At 52.8% G+C, this 27,890-nt stretch overlaps 1 protein-coding gene across 5 annotated transcripts; it reads left to right on the forward strand.

Annotated features, from left to right (window-relative positions):
- The first annotated feature begins 1,745 nt into the window (after window positions 1-1,745).
- RORC (RAR related orphan receptor C) lies at window positions 1,746-27,886 on the forward strand. 5 transcript variants are annotated; one of them, XM_017877643.1, is made up of 11 exons: window positions 1,746-1,887; window positions 4,212-4,241; window positions 16,619-16,704; window positions 17,091-17,232; window positions 18,464-18,976; window positions 19,195-19,316; window positions 20,197-20,410; window positions 20,569-20,676; window positions 20,847-20,957; window positions 22,467-22,576; window positions 26,346-27,886. In XM_017877643.1, the coding sequence occupies exons 1-11, from the start codon at window positions 1,848-1,850 to the stop codon at window positions 26,505-26,507; spliced, it is 1,638 nt and encodes a 545-aa protein (XP_017733132.1). In that variant the 5' UTR covers window positions 1,746-1,847; the 3' UTR covers window positions 26,508-27,886. The 5 variants fall into 5 exon arrangements, with proteins under 5 accessions (XP_017733132.1, XP_017733133.1, XP_017733136.1 ...); XM_017877644.1 differs by having other exon boundaries at window positions 20,278-20,410; XM_017877647.1 differs by lacking the exon at window positions 18,464-18,976 and having other exon boundaries at window positions 1,783-1,887.
- Window positions 27,887-27,890: the final 4 nt, after the last annotated feature.

A 27,890-nucleotide genomic window follows, 5' to 3' on the forward strand; every position in this document is an offset into this window, starting at 1 on the left:
TGCTGGATGGGGGCTGCTACAAAGCACTTGACCTCTCACTCCAAACTTACCCAAGGGGCAGAGCCCCCAGACCAACATCCTGTTCTGTGCAGAGACTCATACATGGATGTGTGCGCCCACATTTACCAAAAGAACACAGGGATAATCAGAGCCTCAGAGGCATAGACACACACCCAGACTCCCAGTGCAGAAGGTCCCCAAAACTTCCCCTCCTCTTTCTCACTACTCATCCACTGTCAGTGACCCTAGCAGTTGAAAAGTCCTTCTCCACTTCTTTTTTTTTTTTTTTTTTGAGACAGGGTCTCGCTCTGTCGCCCAGGCTGGAGTGCAGTGGCCGGATCTCAGCTCACTGCAAGCTCCGCCTCCCGGGTTTACGCCATTCTCCTGCCTCAGCCTCCAGAGTAGCTGGGACTACAGGCGTCCGCCACCTCGCCCAGCTAGTTTTTTGTATTTTTTAGTAGAGACGGGGTTTCACCGTATTAGCCAGGATGGTCTCGATCTCCTGACCTCGTGATCCGCCCGTCTCGGCCTCCCAAAGTGCTGGGATTACAGGCTTGAGCCACCGCGCCCGGCCGAAAAGTCCTTCTCCACTTCTACCTTTATCCCTCTATCTGTAGCCATGGGGAGACTTTGGAAGCTACCTAAGAACAGAGGTGCTGATGGTAGCAGAGTGTGAAGCTCCAGGGTTGGGCAGGAGTGGAGGATGGTGAGAAGACAAGGCAGAAAAGGGAAGGGACAGCTGCCTGCCCTCTCCATGCCAGGTGCCACGTGCACCAGATGGGGGGGAGTGGGTGAGTCACGAGGCTGTGGCATGGCTGACTCCTGCTCTGCTGTTTACCAGCTGGGAACGAGAGCAAGAGGAGGTGCCAGGGAGCCTCTTGCTGCAGCCTGGCCCCTGGCCAGTTGCCTGTTGGGTAACCAGGAGAGCCAGGCCCAGCTAATCAAACTCTGGGCCCAGGCTGTGCAGGAGAAAAGCAGCACCAGGATCCCCGGAAGCCTCGTCCTCCTGGCCTCCCTCAGAGCCTTCGCTGCAGGCCTCAATGTGGGCCACTCAGTCTGGGAGCCTTTCCTTCTCCCAACGAGTCCAGTGCAGGATCTCTCCTCTCCTCTTCCCCACCAGGGCTTCTCTGCCTCCAGGCACTCCTCCAGGCCTGTCCCTTGTCCCAGCAGTTGAGGAGCACGTGGAAGCATCAGGGGGTCAGGGAGTCCTGGCAAGAGCAGCAAGGGTTACAGGCAGGGGCCAAGCAGGCAGCGGCCTCAGGGAACTGAACAGTCACTGGGAGGAGTCTGAGTGCATCTTAGAGAAGAGACAGGGTCCCCCAAACCTGTCCCCTCCATCTCCCCTATGCCTGTCACCTGTCTTAGGTAGAAATCACAGGATTCTGAAGTCACAAAGACTTGGGTCCAAATCATAGCTCACCCATTTATTGTTCTTGTGTGAGTCCTTGGGCAAAATCACTAATATCTCTGAGCATCCCTCCACTCACTGATCAATCTGGAATAATAATGTTTCCCTGTGGTGGGTGTTGTGAATATTTACACAAAGTAAAAGCATGGATTTACATAAAGGACCCTGCAAAGGACCCAGCACACAGTAAGTGATCAGTAAATGCTACTTCCCTTCCTTTCTCCTGTCCTGTTTCTCAAGGCTCTATGCGCTGGTCCACTGGTCTCTCCTCATGTCCCCTCCTGGTGCCAGGACACTCTGCCAGCCACTCATTTTCCCTGCCTGCTGGAGGGCCAGGTGCTCCCGCCCTCCACCCTCCACCCTCCTCCCTCCCCTGGGCCCTGCTCCCTGCCCTCCTGGGCAGCCAGGGCAGCGAGGACGGCACCAAGGGAGCTGCCCCATGGACAGGGCCCCACAGAGACAGCACCGAGCCTCACGGGGTAAGAGGCCCATGGCCCTGCCTGCAGGTGGAAGAGACTGCCGGAGGTTCAGAGGAGGGGAGAAATGGGAAGAGAATGGGCAAGAAGTGAGGAGGGGAAGGAGGGACAAGAGTGCACAGGAGGAAGGCCTGGGTTGGGAGGCAGTGCAGGAGAGTAAAACCGAAGGAGAAACTGGAGGAGGGGCTGGGAAGATGACAGGAGAAGAAATCGGAAAAGGAGAGAAATAGGAAGGAAAGGGAGAAGCGGGAGAAGGAAGGAACAGGTTGGTGGGTAGATGGGAAGAGAAGAGTCAAGTCAGGGGAGCCAGATCTAGATCTAGCAAGGGGTTAGAATGTGGACAGGCCCTCCCAGGTGTTGGCCTGCCCCAGTCTGCCCCAGGAGGCACGGGGACACTGCCTCCTTGATCTGGCCAGGACCCCAGGCAGCAGTGGCTGGGAGGCTGGCTGCTCCAGTTTCTGTTCATTCACCAGTGGAGAAACCTGTCCTTTAGGAGTGACAGACTTGGGGAGTGTGGCAGGGGGAACCACACCCTGTCAGCTGCCCACGACCACATAGCCTAGCCCTTTCCTCCCACTCACCCAAGGGTGTGGGATTTCATCTCTGCAGAGAATGTGGGGCACTGGGCCATCAGCAGGCAGGGACAGAATGTCAGGCCGTCCTTGGCCCCACCCATGGTCCAAGTCAGGAACCCCCTCAGAGCAGGATCCCAGGGCCACAGGCTTGGTCAGCTGTGAGCATGGAGGAGGAAAGTTTGAGGGCCAGAGTCACCAAGCTCCAGGGCCACCTGGTGGAGGAAGAACTGGCTGCCTGGGTGAGCAAGGGGAGCACCCCCACCACAGGACTGCTGTGAGGTGTAAGGCTAGAGGCCAGGAGCCGGTGCCACGTCAGGGAGGAAGCTGGGTGGGGCCAGGCAGGAGCAAGGGGAGGTGGACGGTGCTGGGTGGGGCCTCGCCACCTTGGGGCAGTCTTTTCTCCTCCCTCACCCCAGCAGAGCCCAGAGCCCAGGCCATCAGGACACTGGCCTCCCCACAGCTCAGTGACCATGGCCTGCCAGTGGGGAGCATCTCCTGGGCAGAAGAGCATTGTATGTGTGTGTGTGTGTGTGTGTGTGTGTGTGTGTGTGTGTGTGTGTGAGAGAGAGAGAGAGAGAGTCACGTGTCGAGACTGAACAGCAGAAGGAAAAAAATAACAGAACAGAGTCAGAGGTTAGGGAAGCTATAGGGGGTGTAGGGTGTGGTTGAAGGGCTTTCTGAGACAAAAGACTGACCCTGTGCTCTGTGATGAGCTGCTATGTGGATGTAGGAAATGGACCAAGGTCTGGCAGGGGAATCCTCTTTCCAGGGGCTCCCTGGCTAGGTGTTTCATAGATGTTAACTGCATGAATGGGTGATCCCCTGCAACCATGCTCCAGCTAAGGCCCTCCCCTCAATGGCTGCTCCTCCTGGAGGTCCACACATTCCTGTGACCTCCATCAACCCACTCATACTCCCTACTACCTAATCTCCACCCAGACCCAGCTACGCAGCAGCAGCAGAAAAGGGATGCCTTCCTTTTCAGGCTGGTAGGCCAGGGAAGCCTGGCCCGTGGAAGCCAGAGAGGGGTCTGTGTTTACAGCTCTCCCTTCCTCTTCCTCCAAACATCCTCTCCCCCTCCTCCCAACCCTCACATCTCTAAGCCCTGGTGTTTTCAGGCATAGATAAGCAACCAAGAGATTTCAGTCCCACAGAGATTTAGCTGTGGCTGTAGGATATTTCTTGTGCACCTCCAGTGAACCAGGTACTGTGGAGGGCTCTGGAAATTACAAGGTGAATAAGACTGACACGGTCCCTGCATTCACAGGGCTTTACAATTTGGCAGGGAAGACCCATTTCATAGACAATGACACAATTACAGCAGTTAGGTGACAGGTGACATGGTGAGTGCCAGGAAATAAAATGCAAGGAGCTAAGTGTGTCAGCACAAGGGCAGGGGAAGGAGGTGTGTGTGACTTCTCCAAGGAAGAGACATAATCAGAGACCTGAGGGAGAAAGAGAAGTTGGCTAGATTAAGGGGTACAGGAGGGACAGGCATTCTAGGCAAAGGAGTAGCTTGAGGGAGCCCCAGAGGCAGTGAGGAGCCTGACAGTTCTGGGTACCTGGAAGAGGGTCAGCATGGCCCAAGAGCAGAGGAGGAGATAGGGGCACTGCAGGGGGTGGTCTGTCTGCCCTTCAGACACCAGGCTCTGAGGGAAGGAGTGCAGCAGTGGGATCCTAAGAATGGGGGAAGTGTCTTAACTCCTCATGGTCTTCAACCTTTGACGTCCACCCCCTCTCTTGTCTTTACAGAGCTGCTGGCTGCAAAGAAGACCCACACCTGTGAGTAGGTGATCCAGGGCAAGAAAATGGCTGGGGCACAATGAGATAGAGAAGAATTCAGCAAGTAATCTGGTGGGGGACTGAGGTTGGACAGAGGTGGAGGAGTCAGGAAGAAATGGCAGGCAACAGGAAAGCAAGGGGAGGTGCGAGGAAACCACAGATCAGGGCAATGGGAGGAGATGAGGAAGAAGCCTAAGCATGAAAGGAAACACTGTAAAGAAACCAGGAAAGAACAAAGGGAAAGGGAACCGCCTTGTGAAAAAAGGCGAGGAGAGATGCTGGACAGAGGCAGGGATATGGGAGGGGGTGGGGGCGGACTGCCAGGCCAGGGAAGGAAGGAGATGGAGGTGGGGGAGTGTGCAGAGGCGAGGTGGCCTCAGGAACTCAGCGCTGCTGCCACAGGAGGCAAGGAGCCTGCACCAGGCTTTTTGTTGTTGTTGTTGTTTGTTTGTTTGAGACGGAGTCTCACGCTGTCACCTGGGCTGAAGTGCAGTGGCACAATCTCGGCTCACTGCAACCTCCACCTCCCAGGTTCAAGCAATTCTCCTGCCTCAGCCTCTCGAGTAGCTGGGACTACAGGCACCTGCCACTACGCCTGGCTAATTTTTGTATTTTTAGTAGAGACGGGGTTTCACCATGTTGGTCAGGCTGGTCTCAAACTCCTGACCTTGTGATCCACCCCCCTTGGCCTCCCAAAGCGCTGAGATTACAGGCATGAGCCACCGTGCCCAGCCTGCACCAGGCTTTGTGGTGCTGAGCCAGGTTTGGTGTTCATCTCTGTGGTTAACACATTCTGAGGTGTGAACAAGCCTGAAGCCAGCCTGTGCAGGACTAGAGAGCAGGAGAGTTTTATCTCTATAGGAAACAGAATGGACAGGGGCACTCTGTGTCCTGGGTCCCTGAAAGCCAGACTACAGCAGGTAGGAAGGGCACTAGAGTTCAGAGTGGACTTCCCAGTGGACGCTAGTGAATAAGCATCCTCTCTAGGAACCACTCAGCACATCAGCTCTCCTCTCCTAGTTTGTGGCAAAGGCTAGTCCCCCAGAGAATGCACACAGTCCCAAAGCTATGCCCATCAGGGCCACGCATGCCCTTCTGTAAGCATAGGTCCCTGAATCGACGAGAATCCCTCCAGGGGAGGAGTAGCCACACCATTTCTCCGTGGCTGTCCATGAGACAAGTAGAGACATCTCAGAGAGCAAAGCATTGCCCTCCTCCCTGAGCTGGGCAGCCCAGGGCTGAGGGCCATCCAGGATGCTACCTCCTCCTGGGTGGGGGTTGCTTTGCTCAGCATAATCCTGATCAGTGTCTCGCCTGCCCCTAGCCACAGGGCCCCACGGAAATGCTGAGCAGGGCCCCAGGAGGAAAGCGGGTCAGGGAGTGACGCGGGTGAGCTGGGGGAGGGGGGTCAGGGACCATATGTGGGTGGGGGGAGTAGGGGTACTTTCGGAGCAGTAGGAACTGCGAGAGGTCAAACCCTATTCCTTCCTTTAACCCCTGACCTCAGAAACCTCAGCCAGAACCATATCTCCTTATCCCTTTCCCAACCCACCAATCCTCATGTCCCCACCCCAAGAGTCCTAAGGATCCAGGCTGACAGCCTCTCCCCGACTCCACAGCCCAGCTCCTGAAGCCCCAGGAAGGCCCAGGAAGGCAAGGAAAGGCCTGTGCCTGGATGAGAGGGTCTAGAGTCCCAGCAAGATTAGATACCTCTCAGGAGTTTGCCCCACAGAATCCAGGAGACATTAAGGCCTCCCCCAGGCTGGGAGACTCTGAAAATTGGCTCCTGAATTGAGACAACCCCAAGATGGGGGTCCCAGATGGGGAACCTGGGGGAACTCCCTAGACCAAGAGGGAGCCTGAATACTGAGGGGCCCTGAAGAGGGACTCTCAAAGCCAGTATACAACACAGAGCACATAAGAGGCTGAGAAGGCCTCTGGAATTATTTGGCCTCTGAGAAGGACCTCCCTCCCCCAGGCCAAAAAACACTCCAGAGAGACTCACATGCCAAGGGACCTCCCGGACTGAGACACCCTCAAAAGCAAACTTGAACCAGAGAAACCCTCCCATCCTTCAAGTGGGATCCGAAGCCAACCCACCTGGGCTTGAATCCTGACTCTGCCGCTTACTAGCTATGTAACCTTGGACAGGTTCCTTAACCTCTGTGTATCTCACTTTCCTCCTCGAAGTGAGGATAATGGTAGCTACTTCATAAAGTTTTTTTTATTTTTTCTTTTTGAGAGAGATTCTCACTCAGTTGCCCAGGCTGTAGTGCAGTGGCATTATCTCAGCTCACTGCAACCTCTGCCTCCCGGGTTCAAGCGATTCTCCTGCCTCAGCCTCCTGAGTACCTGGGACCAAAGGCGCTCGCCACCACTCCTGGCTAATTTTTGTATTTTTAGTAGAGATGGGGTTTCACCATGTTGGCCAGGCTGGTCTCGAACTCCTGACCTCAGGTTATCCACCTGCCTCAGCCTCCCAAAGCGCTGGGATTACAGGCGTAAACCACCACCCCCAGCCCACATAAAGTATTTTGTGAGGATTAGATAATCCACATAAAACATTGAGAACCATTTCTGACACCTAATAGTAAGCACTATTATGATTATGAGCATGATGATGGTGATGATGATCATTATCTACACCCCAATTTCAGCAGTTTGGCTCGTAAGGAAATTTCTGATTTCCTTCTGCGGATTGTGGGTATTTGCCTGGTGATTATCACTGCTTCTATCATTTCCACGTATTCCCTAGCACAAGATATATGTGGTGTCTGCAGGGAGGAGCGTGGGCCTAGGGGTGGTGGGACAGCCCTCCAGGCTGCACCACACTGGGCATGGCAGTTGGCAGTCCACAGGGTGTCAGGTGGCACATGCCACCACCCCAGGCAGACATCCTGTGACTTACCTCTGAAAACATCCCTGTCCCTGAAGTCACCTGGCAAAGAGGGTCAGGCTCGGAAGGTCCTCAGGGGGAGGAGGAGTAGAAACCTGGCCTCAGGCTCGTGTGAGCTCCATTCCGGCTCCCCAACCAGAACTACCCTGGCGGGTGGAAACAGCTTTTACCGCGTGTGGCTGTCGCATGTGGTTTTGGAATTTTCCAACGCCCCCTACGATTGGCTGCCCCTCCCCTCACACCCTGCCCCAGGCCCAGATTGGCCACGTGGGGCGCCTGTCATCCTACTCACTGCACCCCTTGGGGGTGGGGTGGGGGGTTGTCACTTGGCCACCTGTGTGGTGCGGAGCTTAAACCCCCCAGCCCAGAAGCACTGGGGGAGAGTTAGGTGCAGAGCTTCAGGCTGAGGCACTGCTGAGAGGGCCTCGCCCGCCTCTGCTGCCAGCTGCACCCCACTCTTGGACCACCCCCTGCTGAGAAGGACAGGGAGCCAAGGCCGGCAGAGCCAAGGCTCAGTCATGAGAAGTAAGTGAATGGGGCCACCTGGGGGCGGGGGAGCCTGGACCCTGTCGTCACCCCTCTGGAAAGGAGGATGTCTTGGGAGCAGTGTGAGCAAAGCTGAGCGCTCCTCCCTGGCAGGGTACGTCCTGGTCAAGGTCAAGATCTGTTGGGAGATGGGTGGAGCAGCTGGGGAGTCCTGCTGGCCAGGCAGCTCCCTGACAGCAGCAATGGTAAGAGGACTGTTGAGGATTTCCTGAGTTCCAAAAAGAACCTCCAAGAGTATCTGAGGTATCCGGGCCCCTCATTTTACAAAAAGACTGAGAGCCAAGGAGGCTGCATAGTTCACCCAAGGTTACACAGCTGGTATCTGATGGAGGCTGGTAATTACTAGGGGCCCTGAATGCACTCTCCTGGCTCCTGTTACAGTGTTTGCCTCTGTGCCTCCAGCCTGCTTGTGAGGAAAAGGAGGCCAGAGCCGTTGCTGTGCTCTGAAGCAACAGGACGGCAAGAGTCAACTGAGGTCGGCAGGCAGCAGGGCTCAGAAACCCCGCATCCAGGCCTTAAAGCCACCAGGCTTTCTGCCCAATCCAGGGACATGAGGACTAGGTAGAATCCAGTCAGGGTGCACCCGGGCACATGCCTTGTGTGTGTGTGTGTGTGTGTGTGTGTGTGTGTGTGTGTGTGGTTCTCCAGGGTCAGTCCTGGAGAACTGTCAGTTCCACCCATTTGACGGGGGAAGCAAAGCAGTGGAGATGGGATTGGAAAGACCTCAGCCTCATCCTTTTCCTGGCTTGGAGCCCTGGGCCAACAGTTGGTGGGCAGATGTCTGGGGTTCCTGTGCCTTCCAGCAGAGCAAGGGTGGGCAACCTCAGGAAGTCCCCTGTACTCGTTGTGAAGGGAAGCCAGGGAAGCCAGAGAAGCTCTCGGAGCACAAGGTGAAGGAGGAAAAGGGAAGCCCCATGCCCCTATGGCTGAGGCCTGAGGCAGCCCCAGCTTCAACCTGGGGTCTTCCCACAAGCCACAGACGGGAGGCCGTATTGAGTCCTGGAAAGACCCCTGGACTGACAGTGTAAGACCAGGCGCTTGTGCCACCTGTCACTGGCTAGCCATATAGGCTTAGACAAGCCAAGTCCCTGGGCCCTGGTCTACCAAACGCAAAACAAGGGAGCTAAATTTTAAGATAAAACAACAAAACCAACTATGGAGAGTCTCGCAGTTCCAAAGGCCCAGGGCCAAGAGAGAGCCCAGTGCCCTGAGACAGGCATCCCCAAGGGTGATGAAGGAGACTCAGCTCTCCCAGAAGTTAGAAGGAAGGGAAACCAAGGAAAGAAAAGAGTTCCACTTCTGTGATGGGGACTGAGGCCATAGTGCAGACTATGAGCTGGAGTGGATAAGGAGGGCTGGGGAGAAGAGCCAACAGCTTCCACACAGAGAAAAGGGCCCCTTGGAACTTCAGTTTCCCTTCTAGCTTCTCTCTATTAGCAGCAAACGCTGGCAAACTGGTCTTCCCAGAGAGGGCCCCTAATGAGCAAATCAACCCTGGGATGAAATGACCAGGTGTGCTTCTAGCCCAGCAGCAGAGCAGGAGTCCCCAGTAGGGGATGAGGGAGACACTTGGCCAGCTCTTCATTATACCTACCCCCACCATACACACACAGCCCTACCCAGGCTGGGAGGTAGGAGAAAGGGTGTCCTCCGACGAGGGGGTCAGTGCCACTGGTCCTTCTCACTTTGACATTTACGGGTATTTCATAGCCCCGAGTTATCTGACCCCAATGAATGCCAGCCACCACCAGCCCCTCCAACCACCGATGGCGAGAGTCAAAGCACGTGGGGTTTGGGACTGTGACACACCCAGAGACCAAGGGCCCGGCAAAAGGAACAGAAACAAATCAAGAAATAAGGAGAGATGCAGAGGCCCAACTCAAAGAGCAGGTTTCTGGAACATCTGCGGAGACAGTAATGTCCAGCTGGAGGTGTGGTTGGAGAAACACCAATAGAGCCAAACACATGGAGGTGCGGCTGGGCGCAGTGGCTCATGCCTGTAATCCCACTTCAGGAGGCTGAGGCGTGAGGCCAGGAGTTTGAGACCGGCCTGGGCAACAAAGTCAGCCCCTGTCCCTACGAAAAAATTTTTTTAATTAGGTGGGCATGGTGGTGTGTACCTGTGGTCCCAGCTATTCTGGAGACTGAGGCAGGGGGATGGTTTGAGCCCAGGAGTTCAAGGCTGCAGTGAGCTATGATCAATGTCACTGCACCCTAGCTTAGGTGACAGAGTGAGACCCTGTCTCTTAAACAAACAAAAAAAACATGAAGATGTGAAGCCCAGAAACAGAGCTGAAGTGCAGAAGATCACAAGGCACATAGACACAGGGAGACGCGGAGAGAAAAGATAACTGGCAGTAAAGGGAAGACAGGGAGACACAGGGTCTAGGAAAGTGATAAGGGGGAAGTACGGTGGCTCTGACAAGGATGGCACCAGTGCCCTGCCATCTGACCTGCTGCTGTCAAGTGGAGAGAATGTGTCTGTATGCCAAAGAGACTCCCAGCCAGCCAGAGGGAGGGTAGCCCAGACATCTTCCCCTAAGGGCATGGCCATTGTGGCACCAATAGACACTTAGGCCCTGGCATTTGGCGTGGATGGGGAGGTGGGAGGCCGAGGGGTGCGAGATCACTGTGAGCTGATCTTTCTTAGGTTTGATCATGATCATGAGGAACAGTGGGCCAGAAAGGACTCCAAGTCCCCAGCGTACACAGATATCACCCTGAGAGCCCAGGGTCATCTGAGGACTCTGTGAAGGGCTTCTTCCTTCCTTGCATCACTCCAGCACCCTTCTCTTTCCCCATCTTCCCATTCCTAACAGAAATACCAAACCCCCGAGCCCAAGGCACTAGACTCTGAAAAGACTCAGCTTGTCCTAACAAAATGAAAATATGTGGTCCCTACCAGGAACTCCTCCCCATCCCCTGCCTCTGTGTTGCTGACTCAAACTAACAAGTAACAGGACTTTCTAAGGGCTATGGGCCCTCCCAGGCAGGCAGCCCAAGGCCCTTGCTCCAGTTCTCATATGGCTAGTCCTTTCTGAGGTCTCACCTTCACGCCTGCTGCTGTAGGGCAACCCCTTCCCTGGGGCTCTAAGGCTCAGAAAGGATGGAGATGTCAATTTTGGAGGAGGGACAGTGACAAGGCAGGGCCTCAGGGCCAGAGCCAAGGTCTTTCTAGGTCCACTACACTCCTGGGCAGCAAAGGTGCTCTGGGAAAGGGGACAGACGGCCGTGGAGGCAGGGAAGGCGCTGATAGTAGATGGTAACGTCTGGGCTCCCACTCGCCAGAGCTTCCTCCTGGTGATTCATCCCCTCCCCCATTCACTGGTTGTTTTCACTCGCCTTTCTCCAGTCCCAGACTGCGGGGGTGGCGGAGGCACCAGGAGGGGGGGTTTCGGGTGACTGGCTGGCTGTCATTCATGGCTTTTCAAAACCCCAGACTCTCCCTCGCCCACCTGAGTTTTAGCTTCACTATTTTCTCAGCCCTAGGATCTGGGTGTTTCAGCAGAAAATTCTCACCAGGAGCTGCGGGGAGGGCCCTGGCCTGGGCTGGGGTAGTGTTCACCAGGTAGAACCACTTCTTCCCCGGCCCCCATCCAGCCCTCCCGCTCCTGCTCCCCTGTGGTGGCACCCACCACCTTGGTTTCCAGCTTTGCAGAAGCTGGGGGAACTGAGAGCTGAGAAAGGAGGGAGGCTGGTGACAGGTTGGGGTGTGCAAGGGACCCCTGCCCAGAGCTGTGGTCTCAGTGGGGATAGAGACAGAGAGTTCTGGCTGTGGGGAGAGGACAAGCCCTAAGCTAAGGAAAGAGATGTATTCCTCTTTCTCACTCATTCATTCATTCTGCAAAGAGAGGCATACCAAGATGTATGGAAACCTAGTCTATGCGCTAAAGGGGCTGTGGTGTTCCCGAGGAGTCCCCCAGAACCCTGTTGAGATATATAAGTCGTCCCACTTGGCCTTAGAGAAAGGGGTAAGGGCAGGAGGAGGCTGGGACCTCAGAGGATGAGTTGGGACAGAGGGAATAATATCTCTTGGGATCTTTATACAACCAGGAGTCCTGGCTTTAGTTCTGTGGATTCCTCTGTGAATTCTGTTCCTAGACCACCACACTCACCTCACACTTTTTCCCCTCCAGCCAATAACCATGTCCTCTACCCAGGTCTCCAGTGTGCATTTGGGCGTCTTATCCTCATAGGGTATGTAGCTTAAGGTTTGAGGGCACTGGCTCCAGGATTACAGAGATCTAGGTTCAAATGCCAGATCTGCCACTTCTGGCTGTGTGACCTTAGTCAAGCTGCTTACTCTTTCTAGGCCTCAGTTTTCTCGTCTGTAAGATGAGGATGATACTAGCAGGGCCTACTTCACAGGGTTGTTGTGATCATTAAATGAAAATGCATGTAAAGCCTGGCACAGAGTAAGAATTCAGCCAATGCTTATGTCTATCATTATCCTTTCTCCTTAATCAGTATCCACTGGAGAAAAGGGAGAGAGAAAGAGGAGAGGAAAAGGCCCAGCTCTAGACTGGTGAGGCACCAGCAGGAGATGAGGACTCCGGGGTTCCTCTGTGTGAACCCATTCTGTACCATGATGGTTGGGGGGGGTGGTTCTGGGGTTTGAGGGGAGAGATCCCCCTGGGTTGCAGCCCCTCCCTTGCTCCTACCACTTCCTCTCTGTGGCATAGGGCACCTGGATGGGGCCCAGGGTTGGCTTCCTAAGCTGGCACAGGGCCAGGCTCTGGAAGTACTCAAAGAGCACTATCACTGAATCTCGCAGCTGTGAGAGGCTCAACTAGAGGAGGATGGAGGACTTTGCCTCTACCATATTTCCCCTCATAGGAGGAGCTACTAGGATGCTCCTGGGGATACTTCAGTCTCTAAAGCAATCCAGAGGAGATTCAGGTTCTTTTTCTAGTATTGTCTCAGAATGAAGTTTTAGAAGTCACACTGGATGGCAGAAAGAAATACAAGAATGAGCTCAGGAAAAGACTGCCAACCCTGGCCCCACTTCCTGGAAGGAGCAGCCTGGCAAAAAGGCAGGAATAGGGACTAAGTTCTTGCTACTAAAAGTATAGGCTGAAGACCAGCAAGCTTAGGCACCAACTAAGAGCTGACCAAAGTGCAGAATCTTGAGCCCCACCTCAGATACCCAGGTAGTCTTGTTTGAGATGCAAAAAGCCATAGTCATTAGATGTCAGTCATTAGATGACTTAAGGAGCTGGCGTGTGCATTTGGGCATTTGTCTCTCCTTTTGGAAGCATGTGGAATTGGAGTTTTCTTTTGGAGAAAGCTCTCTCTCAGGAGAGAGCTACAGTGAGAGAGCTGCAGGTGAGATGTAAAGATCCTTTCCAAGACAGCAGACGAGGGTAGAGTTAGGGCTGCCATGGGAGCAGTGGTGCAGGGGCTGGCTCGAGGTTCCTGACCTTTGCTTGGCTCTAGTTCCTGGCACTGGCAGGCCCTTAGATGGTAAGTTCCTGGCAGACCTGGCTCCTGGGCAACAGTTTGAGTAATCCTGTGATTACTCAGCTCCTTCTCCCCAATCTGAGTTCCCACCACCTGCTGCTTCAGGGACGTGTCTCCCAGGGGTAGCTTTTGAAGGTGAGTTATCATCAGAGGTGTTTTCAGCTCCTCTCACCAACCCCCAAGTCTACCAGCCCCCTTCCCGTTCTCCCCCACCCCTTCTCTACAAGTAACACACACATTTATGTACACAGCACTGGTACTTTCTTTCTGAGGTTTGGGTAGATGGCATTGAAGGGAGTGCAGGTGGCAGGGGAAGGAGGGGGTAGCAGGACTAGAGGGCCTGAAGTGCTGAGGGGGCTATGGGTTGGGCAAAGGCCAGGATACAAGCATGGATTTTCTGTGTTTCAGTGTTTCGCAGCCATCTCTCCATCCCTAGGTCTATGTCTCTGTTTTTCCTCATCCCAAACCTCTTGGTCTCTCTAGCTCAATGAGGGTAGGGGGTCTGACATTCCAGTTCAGAGTCTTTGGCCCTGTGTGCCTGTCTCACTGGGTACTTCTGTCTTGGACTGGGAGGATGGAGGATGGGCTGACCAGGTGACTGGAGTCCAAACATGGGTATTTGCGAATGGGGTCCTTGACTGGCCGCATCTTCCTGAGAAGGTCAGGGTCTTGGTGACACTGTTGTGAGGTTCCTAGGGCCAGGAGCAGCAGTGGGTCAAGCATGGGGCAGGGAGATGTGTCTGGGGTCACCCATGTGGTCAGCACACACACGCACACGGATGTGGGTCTTGGAGAAGGGAAGAGGCAGGGAGGCCTGTGGTTGACTGCTGGGCCAGAGCCCGAGTTCCCACTGTGGCTTGGCCTAATCTCCCTCCTGCTTACTTTTTTGGGTGGCCTACGTTGGTTTCTCCCGTCTCTGGTCTTAGGCCACTGAAAAGAGAGATGCCGCAGTGTTGGAGGGGGAGGTGTTGGGCAAGAACAGAGTCCACAGGGCCTGAGTGCTCCTCCCAGCCTTGCCAGGCCCACTGGGCTTCTCAGCCTGACCTCTGCTCAGGAGTAACTTGAATACACAGTGCTTCCCATGGGTGATTTCATTACTCTCTGCTACCTACAATCACCCCCATGGACAGGCAATATTTTTATCCTGATCTTGCTGACAAGAAAACACAGGTCTAGAGGGAGAATCTAAGTGACTGGAAGTACGAGTGCCCTCACATTTTCTGCCCCCGTTCCAGACACCAGTGCCCTTTTATTCTCTCTTCCCCTCCATGCATTAAAATCTGCTCTTAATTTACTGGAAAGAATCTGGAAAACTCACTTAGCACCTGGTCCTGGGGGGACCACAGCTCGCAGTGTGAGCACTGGAAGCTTGCTGCCAGGCAGGCACGTGTGGCTGGGGGTTGGGGGAGGAATCAAGTGCTAACGAAGGGATTTCAGATCCCCATGTGCCCTGTCCCTGTCAGGTGCAGCTGCTGCCTCTAACTCACTTCAAGGCTGGCCTGAGGGATGATGGTTTAAGAATGATGGAAATAATATTTTGGGGAATGGCGGGCAAGCCATGGTCTCCCTGCCCACTTCACATCAACAGGCCCTACTTGTGACCAGTGTCCAGGCCAGGGACTGGAGGTGAGCTCACAGCAATGTGCATTCGCCCTCTAGAGAGGCTGCCACTTCTTTTTGAGACGGAGTCTTGCTCTGTCACCCAGGCTGGAGTGCAGTGGCATGATCTCAGCTCACTGCAAGCTCCGCCTCCCGGGTTTACACCATTCTCCTGCCTCAGCCTCCCGAGTAGCTGGGACTACAGGCGCGCGCCACCTCGCCCGGCTAGTTTTTTGTATTTTTTTTAGTAGAGACGGGGTTTCGCCGTGTTAGCCAGGATGGTCTCGATCTCCTGACCTTGTGATCCACCTGCCTCGGCCTCCCTAAGTGCTGGGATTACAGGCTTGAGCCACCGCGCCCGGCCGAGGCTGCCACTTCTTTTGCCCATTTGGTGGGAGACATGTCATAGATTAAAAGGGGCTTTGGCCCTTCTCTTCACTTTTCTGGCCTGCCCTGCCCCAGGGCTCTCCACTCAGAGGGGAGGCAGCAGGTCAGTGATGGTGGAAAAGAGACGCGTATGCTCTGGGAAATGTTAAAAAAAAAAAAAAAAAAACCTACAGTAACCAGGGATCCCAACTACCAGGGATCCCAAATCCCAAGCTTTGCCCAACTACCTTTCAAGGAAGAGCTGGGAGAAGGCCTCCTTGAAGCTCAGCAGAGAGCCGTGGACATTGACAGGGACAGGGCAAAGCAGAGATGAGCCTAGGGCCAGCAGCGAACCACAGGCGTGGGGAAGCAGGTACAGGTTACAGTGAGTTCAGTGGGAGACAGAACCTGGGGTCCTAGTGCCCCATGAGCAGATGCTAACATACAAACATGCACGTGTGGACGCAGAAGTAACCAGATATTTCGTAGGCTCACAAATGACATGTACTTTTCATGCGTATGCACACGCACAAGCATGCCTTCAAACATACTCACTGATATGTGTACCCCAAAAGACAGGTACACAGAGCAGCATAACGGAAAGTTCAAGGGAACTGGGATATAGACCCAGGTCTCAGGCAAACTAGCCTATGACCCTGGTCCAACTGTCTTGCCTTATCTGGCCTATTCCTTCATTGGTAAATGAAGAGGTTGAATGAGATGGTCTCTAGTCTCAGCCGGTTTTAACACTGATGATTCATGTTCACACAAATGGATATGGATGCCCTTGTACAAACATAAGTGTTCACACTCAGACACACGGATGTACACAAAGCCACCCTCTCTCTGCTCTGGGGCCAAGAGCCTAAGAGCCCTGGCTAATTCTTTCCCTGGGCTCTCAGGCATCCAGCAGAGCTGGGGTGTTGAGACCCAGTTTCCTGGGCTCCTCCCTGCCACCCCCTCATCCCTTCTCTGTATAGCCCCTCCCTGAGCCTTCACTGACTGGCTGGGAAGAGCTGGCATCTCTGCCTATCCCCCACCCCTGGTGTACCACATCTTCCTGCCATACCCTACACTCTGCCCATGGGAGCTGAGCCCCAGTGGGGGAGGGAGGCACAGAGGAAGCCCCTTGGGCGGGAAGCAGGTGTTGTGAGGCAGAGAGCAGTCCTATGTCCCAAGGAGGGAGGGAGGCAACTGGAGCTTTTCAACTCGAAGGCTGAGCAGGTGACCCCTCTGCAGCTGCTTTCTCTGCCTCCGTAGCACTGATACAACTCCCGGCCGCCCCTCGACACTCCCCTCCTCTGTGAAACAAACACAGCTTCCTCACATCCTTTGCTGAGAAGCATTTGGCATTTCACTTCCCCTTCCATTTTGCAAGAGGGAAACAGCAATCTGGAGCTGGTTGGAGAAGTGGGGGAAGCACCAGGTACCTGTATCTGCAGCCCAGGTACATAGTGGTTAAATGCAGAAAAGGCTCCTGGGCTGACCTACTTCTCTTTCTCTCTTCCAGCACAAATTGAAGTGATCCCTTGCAAAATCTGTGGGGACAAGTCGTCTGGGATCCACTACGGGGTTATCACCTGTGAGGGGTGCAAGGTGAGTCATAGGCATGTGTATGCATGCATGTGTGCGTGTGCATACACACACACACGTGCGTGCGCGCGCGCACACACACACACACAGCGTCTCCTTAGAGATAAACAAGGGGCTTAGTGGTCTTTGTTCTGACTCCAGGGATGATCTCCTGGGCAGCCAGGAAAATACCTGAGTAGTGCCTCCCTGGAGAACCCTCAACACTGGCAGGGCCCTGTCTTAAGCTAGGGAAATGGACTGCAGGATAAATTGCAAATAGATGGAGGCCACAGAAAACTGACAGGTCGCGGAATGTAGAAAAGCTGCCAGAGCTTGTGGGCTGGAGGCATTTGTGAGTGAGCTGGGCCTGGCCAGGATAAGCAGTCTTGCCCTCCACCTGCTTTCCCCAGGGCTTCTTCCGCCGAAGCCAGCGCTGTAACGCAGCCTACTCCTGCACCCGTCAGCAGAACTGCCCCATCGACCGCACCAGCCGAAACCGATGCCAGCACTGCCGCCTGCAGAAATGCCTGGCGCTGGGCATGTCCCGAGATGGTGAGGCCAAGTCGACAGTCTCCTGGGGTTTTCCTGGTGTCTCCGGAGGGGCAGCCTGGCCTGCTGAGCTAGACAAGGCTTAACCCGCAAGACTGCCCGTCCTCTGGTCTGCTCTCCGTTCCTCCCCCTTACAACCGCTTGTCTCCTCCCCTGCCAGGATGGATGGTCACCCCATCAAAGTTCTTTGGAGTCCCCAACTTTAGGCTTTGCTAGAACAAACCTCCTCTTTCCAAGGTCTGATACCTCTTCATCTCTTCTTACTTGGAACGAATTCTCCTCACTCTGCTTCCCTCTGGCCCAGCTCATGCAGCTCTGGCACCTTCCCCCGCTACCCCATTGCTGTAGTTCTAGCTCTATCTCCCTTCCTAGTCCCCCATTCCCATACTTGGACATGGGACTGTGGCCAGGAATGGAAAGAGAATTGGCCTGAGAACAACCAGAGAGTGGTCGTGGGGGAGGGCTGGTGTGTTCCTGGTGCCTTATCCACCCTTCTCACCCACCACCTCCTCACCGGTCCCCTCCGCCACCCCCACCACAGAAGGAGCCCAGGGTGGAGCTGGGGGGGCATGAGGTGATGAGGAGCCAGAAGGAGCCCGTCAGCACTTTTCAGTGCCCAAAATAACAAAGCAAAAGGAAGCACGCAGGGGTGCAAAGGGGCAGGCGGGGCGAGGGGCTGTGCCCCCACACCTGGGAGGGGTGGTGGGGGGAGTAAAAAGGCAGGAAAGAGAGAGCAGAAGAGGATGTTCAGAAACAAGCCGCGGAGCCCGGGTTGGGCTGTGGTGAGTATCTAGGTCACCAGGGAGCCTGCAGGCCTGACCACAGGGAGACCTGTGTTCTCAGCTCTCCTCTTCCTCCGACCCTCCCAGAAAGGCGAGGTGACCCCAATACAGCCTGAGGCCTTCTGCGCGACCACCCCCAGCCCCCATATCTGGAGGCCAGAATCCCCAGCCTAGACTCATTGCTGGAATTTTGCCATGATTCAAAGCTGATTTAGAACTTAGAAGATTTTGCTTAGCAGATTGAAATGGCAGGCTGGACAGACCCCAGAAGCAAACGAGTGAGAGGTGGACGGGGTCTTGAGCATAAGTTCCCTAAAGGCTAGAGAAACTGTGCTTGGAGTCAGTCATTCAGAGAGCAGCAAGTTAATCCTTTAATGACCAAATGCCTGCTGACCCTGCCCTGTGCAATGTTCTCCTGCCTCATAAACCCCTGGTCCCCGGACCTCTTTCAGCTGTCAAGTTTGGCCGCATGTCCAAGAAGCAGAGGGACAGCCTGCATGCAGAAGTGCAGAAACAGCTGCAGCAGCGGCAACAGCAGCAACAGGAACCAGTGGTCAAGACCCCCCCAGCAGGGGCCCAAGGAGCAGATACCCTCACCTACACATTGGGGCTCCCAGATGGGCAGCTGCCCCTGGGCTCCTCGCCTGACCTGCCTGAGGCTTCTGCCTGTCCCCCTGGCCTCCTGAGAGCCTCAGGCTCTGGGCCCTCATATTCCAACAACTTGGCCAAGGCAGGGCTCAATGGGGCCTCATGCCACCTTGAAAACAGCCCTGAGCGGGGCAAGGCTGAGGGCAGAGAGAGCTTCTATAGCACAGGCAGCCAGCTGACCCCTGACCGATGTGGACTTCGTTTTGAGGAACACAGGCATCTTGGGCTTGGGGAACTGGGACAGGGCCCAGACAGCTACGGCAGCCCCAGTTTTCGCAGCACACTGGAGGCACCCTATGCCTCCCTGACAGAGATAGGTGAGCAGCTAGGGGGAAGGGAGAGGGTGGTAGAAATGAGGGAGGGGTTTCCACCAGCACCCTATATCAATCAAACATGAGCCTGAGAGAATTGAGGGGTCCGGATGAGGGGCTGAGGGAGGAGGCGGAGCAGGATAGGCCGGGCTGAGAAGTGCCCTTGCTTGAGTAGGGGTAGGAGCTGGCTGAGATCACGCCATGCCTTCCTTCTTCGACCCCAGAGCACCTGGTGCAGAGCGTCTGCAAGTCCTACCGGGAGACGTGCCAGCTGCGGCTGGAGGACCTGCTGCGGCAACGCTCCAACATCTTCTCCCGGGAGGAAGTGACTGGCTACCAGAGGAAGGTGAGGCCAGGAGACCTGCAGGAAGGGAACGCAGCCCACCCCCACAGGGAGAGCTCAGAGATAGCTACCTGCACACACCTGGGTATTGGGGCAGGGCGGCACGTCACAGACACAGGCTGGCCAACAAGCATGTGTACACCCTCTGTGTACATTTGTGAATGTGTATATCTGTCTATACCCCAGCAGATGGATGAGCGCTTTTCCTTAGTCCTTGCCTATTAAAATTGTACCTGGCCTTCATCCTACCTCCTCTACAATGCAGACCTTGGTGCACTCTCCTTCCTCCTCTTCCATCAACAATAACAATAATCAGAACCCTGATTACCATTTGTTAAACATCCCTTCTCTGCCAGGCATTGTGCTAAACACTTAACATAAATTATCCTCAGCCCCTACCACAACCAGCCTATGAGGGTGGCATTTATTCCTATTTTTAACAGACAGAAACTGAACCTAGAGGGGTTAATAGATTTCCTCAAGGTCACAAAGTGGTGGAACCAAAGTCAAATTCAGATTCATCAGGCTCCAAAGTTTATGCTGCCTTTTCGATCACACTCTCATGATACCACCTGCTCTAAACATACTCGCTTGGCACTTCACATTTGCTTCTCTAGGTTACTGAGATCTTGGGCATAACCTTTGTGGGAGAAGGGGCAGCAGTATGTCCTTTTCACCTCAACGAGATGTACATTGTTGGAGGGCAAAGCTGTATCTCATACTTTTTTGATTTCCTTACAACAGCTAACTCGGTGTCAGCAGCCGGTGGGTGCTCAGTGTGTGGGACTCACTGGCAGGAATCACCCTGAGCGCATTTGTGCTAAGACCAGGTTTTTGAAAATGCTAGTTGAGAACATAGGAGTTCAGAGCCTACCCCTTGCAGTTTATTAGGTGGGGCTCCAGGGCTCAGGACGATCACGGGGCCACACAGAGCGTACAGCAGGACCCTCCTCCCTCCCTGCAGTCCATGTGGGAGATGTGGGAACGCTGTGCCCACCACCTCACCGAGGCCATTCAGTACGTGGTGGAGTTCGCCAAGAGGCTCTCAGGCTTTATGGAGCTCTGCCAGAATGACCAGATTGTGCTCCTCAAAGCAGGTGCTCAGGGATGGGTGGGCAGGCCTGGGGGCAGGGGGACAGAGCACAGCACGGGGCAGAGCCAAGTTGAGGGAGGTGGCTTAAGGAAATCAGGGGGACAGAGTCAGATCCTGGCTTTGCCTGACACTGTCCCTGCATTTTCTCTCCCCACTGCCCAGGAGCAATGGAAGTGGTGCTGGTTAGGATGTGCCGGGCCTACAATGCTGACAACCGCACGGTCTTTTTCGAAGGCAAATACGGTGGCATGGAGCTGTTCCGAGCCTTGGGTGAGGGGCAGGGAGAAATGAGAGAGAAGATTCTGATGCCAACCCCGGGCAAAGCTTCGTGACCCAGGGCACCCTCTTTCCAGGGCTCTGCTCTAAACACCATAAGGGCAGTGTCCTCGGGCACCACCGCTCCAGCCACTCTCTCACTTTTCTCATTTCCACTCCAACAGGCTGCAGCGAGCTCATCAGTTCCATCTTTGACTTCTCCCACTCCCTAAGTGCCTTGCACTTTTCTGAGGATGAGATTGCCCTCTACACAGCCCTTGTTCTCATCAATGCCAGTGAGTGTCACTGGGCTTGGGTGAAGGACATTCAGGTGGCAGGGGCATGGCAGATATTGAAGAAGAGTCTAGATCTTCAGATGTGGTTAAATCTGGGAAATAGTTTTAAATAGCAGAATGAGCCCTACTCAGTATTGCTATAAAATAAAATGAGTTAAAATAAAGATTCAGAGGACTTTCAGAGAGGGACAAGAGCAGCATAATGTGGGGTTGTGGGAAGTGGAGAGAAATGAGGTTGAGAGGAAATGAGCCACTTTCCTGATAGAAATGTGTCTGATTGTTAGTCTATGGCAGTGACATCATTGTAGCACACATCAGAATCACCTGGGGAGCTTTAAAAACTATTGCTGCCTGGGTCCCACTTCCAGAGGTTCCAGTGTACATGTGCTTCGCTATTTATGATGGGGTTATGTCCTGATAAACCTATAAGTTGAAAATATGGTAAGTTGAAATTACATTTAACACGCCTAACCTACTGAACATCATAGCTTAGCCTAGCGTACCTTAAACGTGCTCAGAACGCTTACATTAGCCTACAGTCAGGCAAAAGCATATAACACAAAGCCTATTTTTAAATAAAGTGTTGAATAGCTCATATAATTTATTGAATATGGTTCTAAAAGTGAACAGTAGAATGATTGCATGGGTATTCAAAGTATGGTTTCTACTGAATGCAAATGGCTTTCTCACCAACATAAAATTTAAAAATAGTAAGTCAAATCATCATAAGACTGGGACCATCTGTAATTGATCAGGGGTGCACTGAATTTTAACAGCCACCCCCAGGCCACCAAGACTAAGAATCACTGCTCTGTGTGAACCAATTTTAAGGCTGTATGCCTATAATGGGAAGACTCTGGATAGCCTATCCACTCCCCTGGCATGGAGTAGCTGGGCTGAGCCAGCTGAATGCTAAGTATTCAGAGAACCTAGGGAAGTGGGTCAAGCTGCTAACCTGAGGTTGCAGATCGAGACTATCAGTCTTCTGGCTCTGCCAGTGAGTGGACACCTAAATATGCCCCTCAAACTAGAGATAAAAACTTTAAAGATGACTTCTGGGTAGTTTATAGAATCAGGGCAAAAGTTAGCCACAGATTGCTGCAAGCCCCCTGGTGCAGGCCTGGGCACCTTCAGGAAGGCCACCTCCTATCAGGAGACTTTTTCATACATTGGGGAGCTCTTTTCCAACTCTTGTTCCCCCTATGGCAGAATCCTAGTGCCTAGCATTGAATGAGCTATGTGGAATATCAGGTGACCAGGGAGAAGGTAGCGTGGAGTCAGGAGATCAGAAGTTCTCATACCTTTCATCTCTTCCCAGTTCTCCTTGTGGACAGTTAGCCAAGCCCAACGTCCCAGAGCTTACCATCATCAAACCAGGGCACACACATGCACACACTCAGCAGAGGAGACCTCTATCCAGCACAGATGTCCACAAAGATACACCCTTTTGTTGGGAGTTAACGTCCACCTTCTTTCTTGTTCTCATTACGGTCCCACCCCCTCCTCCAGACCGGCCAGGGCTCCAAGAGAAAAGGAAAGTAGAACAGCTGCAGTACAATCTGGAGCTGGCCTTTCATCATCATCTCTGCAAAACTCATCGCCAAAGCATCCTGGCAAAGGTAGGAGCAGTCCCTGGAGTAGAAGAGGCCAGGCCCATCGCCAGCTCTGTGACATCAGAGTTTGCGAGGGCCGGGTTCTGTGGGTACAGAAGAGGAAGTGCGGGAATACCACGCTCTGTTAGAGAACTTGCATCAGCAGTGGGAACTAAGGGAATGAACAGCTACTTCCATGTGCATGAAGACTGGAAAGTTAGAGAGCCTGGAATTGGGAGGGACCTCCAGGGAACAATTCAGTTTAATATAGCCAGCACTTACCCAGCACCTGCTTGTATAAGGCACTGTGGAAAGATACAGAGATTCGGTTGCTGCCCCCACCAAAAGATTTTAATCTGGTATGAAGAAGAGATCTGTGTATCACTAACTCTAACATAGAGTAGAATGTGGTATGTGATATAATAATAATGCAATTAACAGGATGCTTTTGCTGACATGCTTTCTCATCCTCATGGCAACATAGTCAATAGGACAGGTGTTCAAATCTCCCTGTGTAGCAGCCAGGCGCAGTGGCTCACGCCTGTAATCCCAACACTTTGGGAGGCTGAGGCGGGTGGATCACCTGAGGTCAGGAGATCGAGACCAGCCTGACCAACATGGTGAAACTCCGTCTCTACTAAAAACACAAAAAATTAGCCAGGCGTGGTGGCAGGCGCCTGTAGTCCCAGCTACTTGGGAGGCTGAGGCAGGATAATCGCTTGAAACCGGGAGGCAGAGGTTGCAGTGAGCCAAGATTGTGCCATTGCACTCCAGTCTGGGCAAAAAGAGCCAACTCTGTCTCAAAAAAAAAGAAAAAAAAAAAAAAATCTTGTAGCTATCAGGAGACTTCAGTGACTTAAATGAAGATTGAATCCCAGTGCTCTTTGTGCTTTTTCTATCCCTGTGTCCCCTATGTATAACTATAATAAGAGACACCAGAAAATGTTATGACAGTATAAAACGGGGATTAAAATAATTTGGGGTAAAAGGAGTGGGTCATAAATACTTCCCAGGGAAGGTGACATTTATCCTAGGCCATGAATGATGTAAGATTTTAACAAGCATTCATGGGGGTAGGGCAGGCATTCCAGGCTTAGGGAACAATAGGAGCAGCAAAAAAAAAAAAAAAAAAAGAAAAAAAAAAAAAAAAAAAAACAAAAAAAAAAAAGTATATTATATATTAATATACTTAGGTATATATTATACCCTTTTCCTGGGGTCTAACCAAAAAAATGGATGGGATGAGTATGAGAGGCTGGGGATATTTGCTTTATGGGGTTTGAGTGTGGGACTAGGGTACAATGAAGACCAAGAACAACAGGAGCAAAAATAAGGAGGCAAAATAGTGCATATGTGGAGAACAGCCCATGGTACATCCTGACTAAAGCATAAAATCAGGAGCTGGGATAGACCGACGGGGCAGAAGAGCACCAGATGACGAGCCTGAAAATTAGGTCAGGGGCAAATCAGAGAGGACTTTCAATGCCATATAAGAGTTAAAACTTTATTTCTAGGCCACAGGGAGCTCCAAAGGCTAGAAAAATGACACAATCAGAGCTGTTATTTAGGCAATTTACTTTGGAACCAGTATAAAGGAACCATTTATGTAATTATTCAAGCAGGCCTTTGCTATGTGCCAGGCACAGGGCTGGGTGTTAAGGATACGGCAATGACTTACACAGTCTGTGCTCTGAAGAACTTGAACTTTAATCTGCTACAGGATGGATTTGAAGGAGGAGAGACAGGAATCTGGGAGAGCAATTGGAAAGCAAATCTGGTTGGATCTGCTTTAAAAATATATCACCTTCCCTACTATTACCACCACTCCAGCCCCTACCAGCTCTCAGCTCTCACTTGGACTTTAAGAGAGGCCTCCTAACAGGGCCCCTGTTCCACCCTCGTCTGCCCTGTAGCAACTACACCACACCTACTCAGCACGCACGGTAGCCCTTTTAAAAATGCAGTCTCATCATGCCCACTCCTGTGGTTTTTTTCTTGCTTTGTTGTTGTTTGTTTTGTTTGTTTGTTTGTTTTGAGGTAGAGTATTGCTCTGTCCCCTAGGCTGGAGTGCAGTGGTATGATCTCGGCTCACTGCAACCTCCACCTCCCTGGTTCAAGTGATTCTCCTGCCTCAACCTCCTGAGTAGCTGGGATTACAGGGGTGAGCCACCATGCCTGGCTAATTTTTGTATTTTTAGTAGAGACGGGGTTTCACCACGTTGGCCAGGCTGGTGTCGAACTTCTGACCTCAGGTGATCCGCCCACCTCGGCCTCCCAAAGTGTTGGGATTACAGGTGTGAACCACCATGCCCGACCTTGACTCCTGTTCTCAGCCCTCCTGTAGCTGCCTGTCATGCTGAAAATCAAATCTAGAGTCTGTGTCATGGTCAAGTGGCTCATAACATGATCCCTGCCTTCTTTTCTCACCTGATCTTCCACTGCCCCTTCAAACACCCATTGCAGCCACACTTGCTTCCTTGCTATTCCTTGAACACATCAAACCCGGTCACAGGACTTTTCTACTTGCTATTGTAGTCACCTGGAAGGTTCTTCCCCCAGTTTTCCAAATGGTTTGCTCCATCTCTTCATTCAAGAGAGGTTTTTCCTAACCAGTAACCCCATATAAAAAGCTTTAGTTTTCTTTAAAGAACTTATTATCTGACACATTACATATTTATTTTCTGGGCCTCTCACCAGAATGTAAATTTAATCAAGGTAGAGATTATACTTTATTGACTGATGTATCTGATATATCACTAGAGGCCATCACAGTGTCTAGCTCCGATTCAGATGGGTTCTCAACAAATATTTGTTGAATGAACAAAGGAAGCTATTGCCACAGCCCAAAAAAGCTCAGAATAAAGCAGTGGGGAGGAAGAGAAAGAATCCAGGAGATATGAAGGGATCACACCCTGCTGCCTGCTTTTCCCTGACTGCCTCTTTCCAAGGAAACTAAGCTAGGGGGAGGGAGGCAATGGCAGGCAAGAGACATTTTTAAGCCCCTTGGTTATAGAGGAGACTGCAAGAGATAAATTGTTCTTTCAGCCTTGCTCCGGTGAGGTCTCCCTGCCTCCGTCTGCTCACTGGTTTCTGCGCCTTTTTCACCTTCCCTTTGGCTGAGTGCTGGCAGCGTTGGTTTGACTTGCAGTGTTAGGCGCCTGCTTAGAAAGTCTGTTTAGTTCAAAGAGTTATTAAGCATTTGCCATGTGCTAAGCATTATGATAGGCACAGAGGAGACAGGGAAAGAGAGACCCCAGCTAAGGAGCTGAAATCTAGGGTGGGAAGGCAGACAAATTGGACCATTTTCCTGCAATGTGGTAAGTGCTACACAGAGGAAAGCCCAAACGAAGGACCTTAATCTAGATGGGGGCAGTTAGGGAAGTAGTCTTAGGAGAGGTGATACTAGAGGGTAAGAATTAGGAACGGGAAGAGGGGAACAACATGCACAAAGGCAGAGGCATGTGACAGCATACAACAAGAGTCACAGACAGTCACTCTTATAAAAGCATGAAGTGCACATTAGAGTCTTTGATAAGGTTCATTCTAGAAGTATCGGGAACACAAATTGAGGGCTTCACCCAGAAAACATTCACCTGTCCCCCACCCACTCTCGCTTCCCTCCAGTGTCCTGAACACACTCGTACTTCTACCAGTGGGATTTGGCTGGTACCAAAGTGCCAAGTACATAAGGGGAAGGCAAGGAGGGTTGGTCCTAGCCCAGGAAGAATGAGCAGACTTCTTTGCTCTGAGGAGAGCTGAAGTATTGACCCTCCCTTCCCCATTAACCCATATCCAGCTGCCACCCAAGGGAAAGCTTCGGAGCCTGTGTAGCCAGCACGTGGAAAGGCTGCAGATCTTCCAGCACCTCCACCCCATCGTGGTCCAAGCCGCTTTCCCTCCACTCTACAAGGAGCTCTTCAGCACTGAAACCGAGTCACCTGTGGGGCTGTCCAAGTGACCTGGAAGAGGGACTCCTTACCTCTCCCTATGGCCTGCTGGCCCACCTCCCTGGACCCCGTTCCACCCTCGGCCTTTTCCTTTCCCATGAACCCTGGAGGGTGGTCCCCACCAGCTCTTTGGGAGTGAGCAGATGCTGCGACTGGCTTTCTGTCCGCAGGCTGGCCTGGCAGTGGGACAATCGCCAGAGGGTGGGGCTGGCAGAACGCCATCTCCAGCCTCAGCTTTGACCTGTCTCATTTCCCTTATTGCTTCACACCCAGCTTCTGGAAGGCATGGGGTAGCTGGGATATAAGGACTTCTGGGGGACCAAGCCATCCTCAAGAAAACAGGGGCATCCTGGATGAATAGAATGCAATTCATTCAGAAGCTCAGAAGCTAAGAATAAGCCTTTGAAATACCTCATTGCATTTCCCTTTGGGCTTCGGCTGAGGGAGATGGATCAAGCTCAGAGACTGGCAGTGAGAGCCCAGAAGGACCCATATAAAATGAATCTGGAGCTTTACATTCTCTGCCTCTACCTTCCTCCCAGCTCAACAAGGAAGTGTTTGGGCACCCTACCCTTTTCCTGGGGTCTAACCAAAAATGGATGGGATGAGGATGAGAGGCTGGAGATAATTGTTTTATGGGATTTGGGTGTGGGACTAGGGTACAATGAAGGCCAAGAGCATCTCAGATATAGAGTTAAAACTCAAACCTGTTATGTGCACTTTAAAAATACACTTCAGGGGCTGGCACAAATCTGATCAGAGACACATATCCACACAGGGGAAACACACACAGACTCAACAGCAGTCATGCAGTTCCAGAGACACGGGAACCTGACACAATCTCTCTCATCCGTGAGGCCACAGCTTGGAGGAGCCTAGTGGCCTCAGGGAAAAGTCCCAATCCTGAGGGACCCCCCAGAGATTTCCATGGTGCTCCGGTCCACTGATCTTGGGCCTGGGGTGATCCAAACACCACCCCAGCTCCAGCTGTCTTCTACCACTAGTAGTGCCAAGAGAAGCAGAGGTGGCTGGCACTGGTCAGTCGGAAGGCACGATCAGACCCTGGAGGACTTTCCTGGCCTGCCTGCTAGCCCTGCTCTTGTTGTGGAGAAGGAAGCAGATGCGATTGCATCACCCCGTCATTGGGCACCACTGACTCCAACATGGAGGACACCAGGGAGCAGGGCCTGGGCCTGTTTCCCCAGCTGTGATCTTGCCCACAACCTCTCTCGGCTTTATAAACAGCTGTGAACCCTCCCCTGAGGGATTAACAGCAATGATGGGCGGTTGGGGGGTTGGGGGTGGATTGTGTCCTCTAAGGAGACAGGTTCATCTGAGTAAACATAAACCCCAACTTGTGCCATTCTTTATAAAATGATTTTAAAGGCAAGAGG

The sequence above is a fragment of the Rhinopithecus bieti genome, unplaced genomic scaffold (genome assembly GCF_001698545.2).
Source record: "Rhinopithecus bieti isolate Rb0 unplaced genomic scaffold, ASM169854v2 scaffold_10548, whole genome shotgun sequence".
Taxonomy (NCBI): Eukaryota; Metazoa; Chordata; class Mammalia; order Primates; family Cercopithecidae; genus Rhinopithecus; species Rhinopithecus bieti.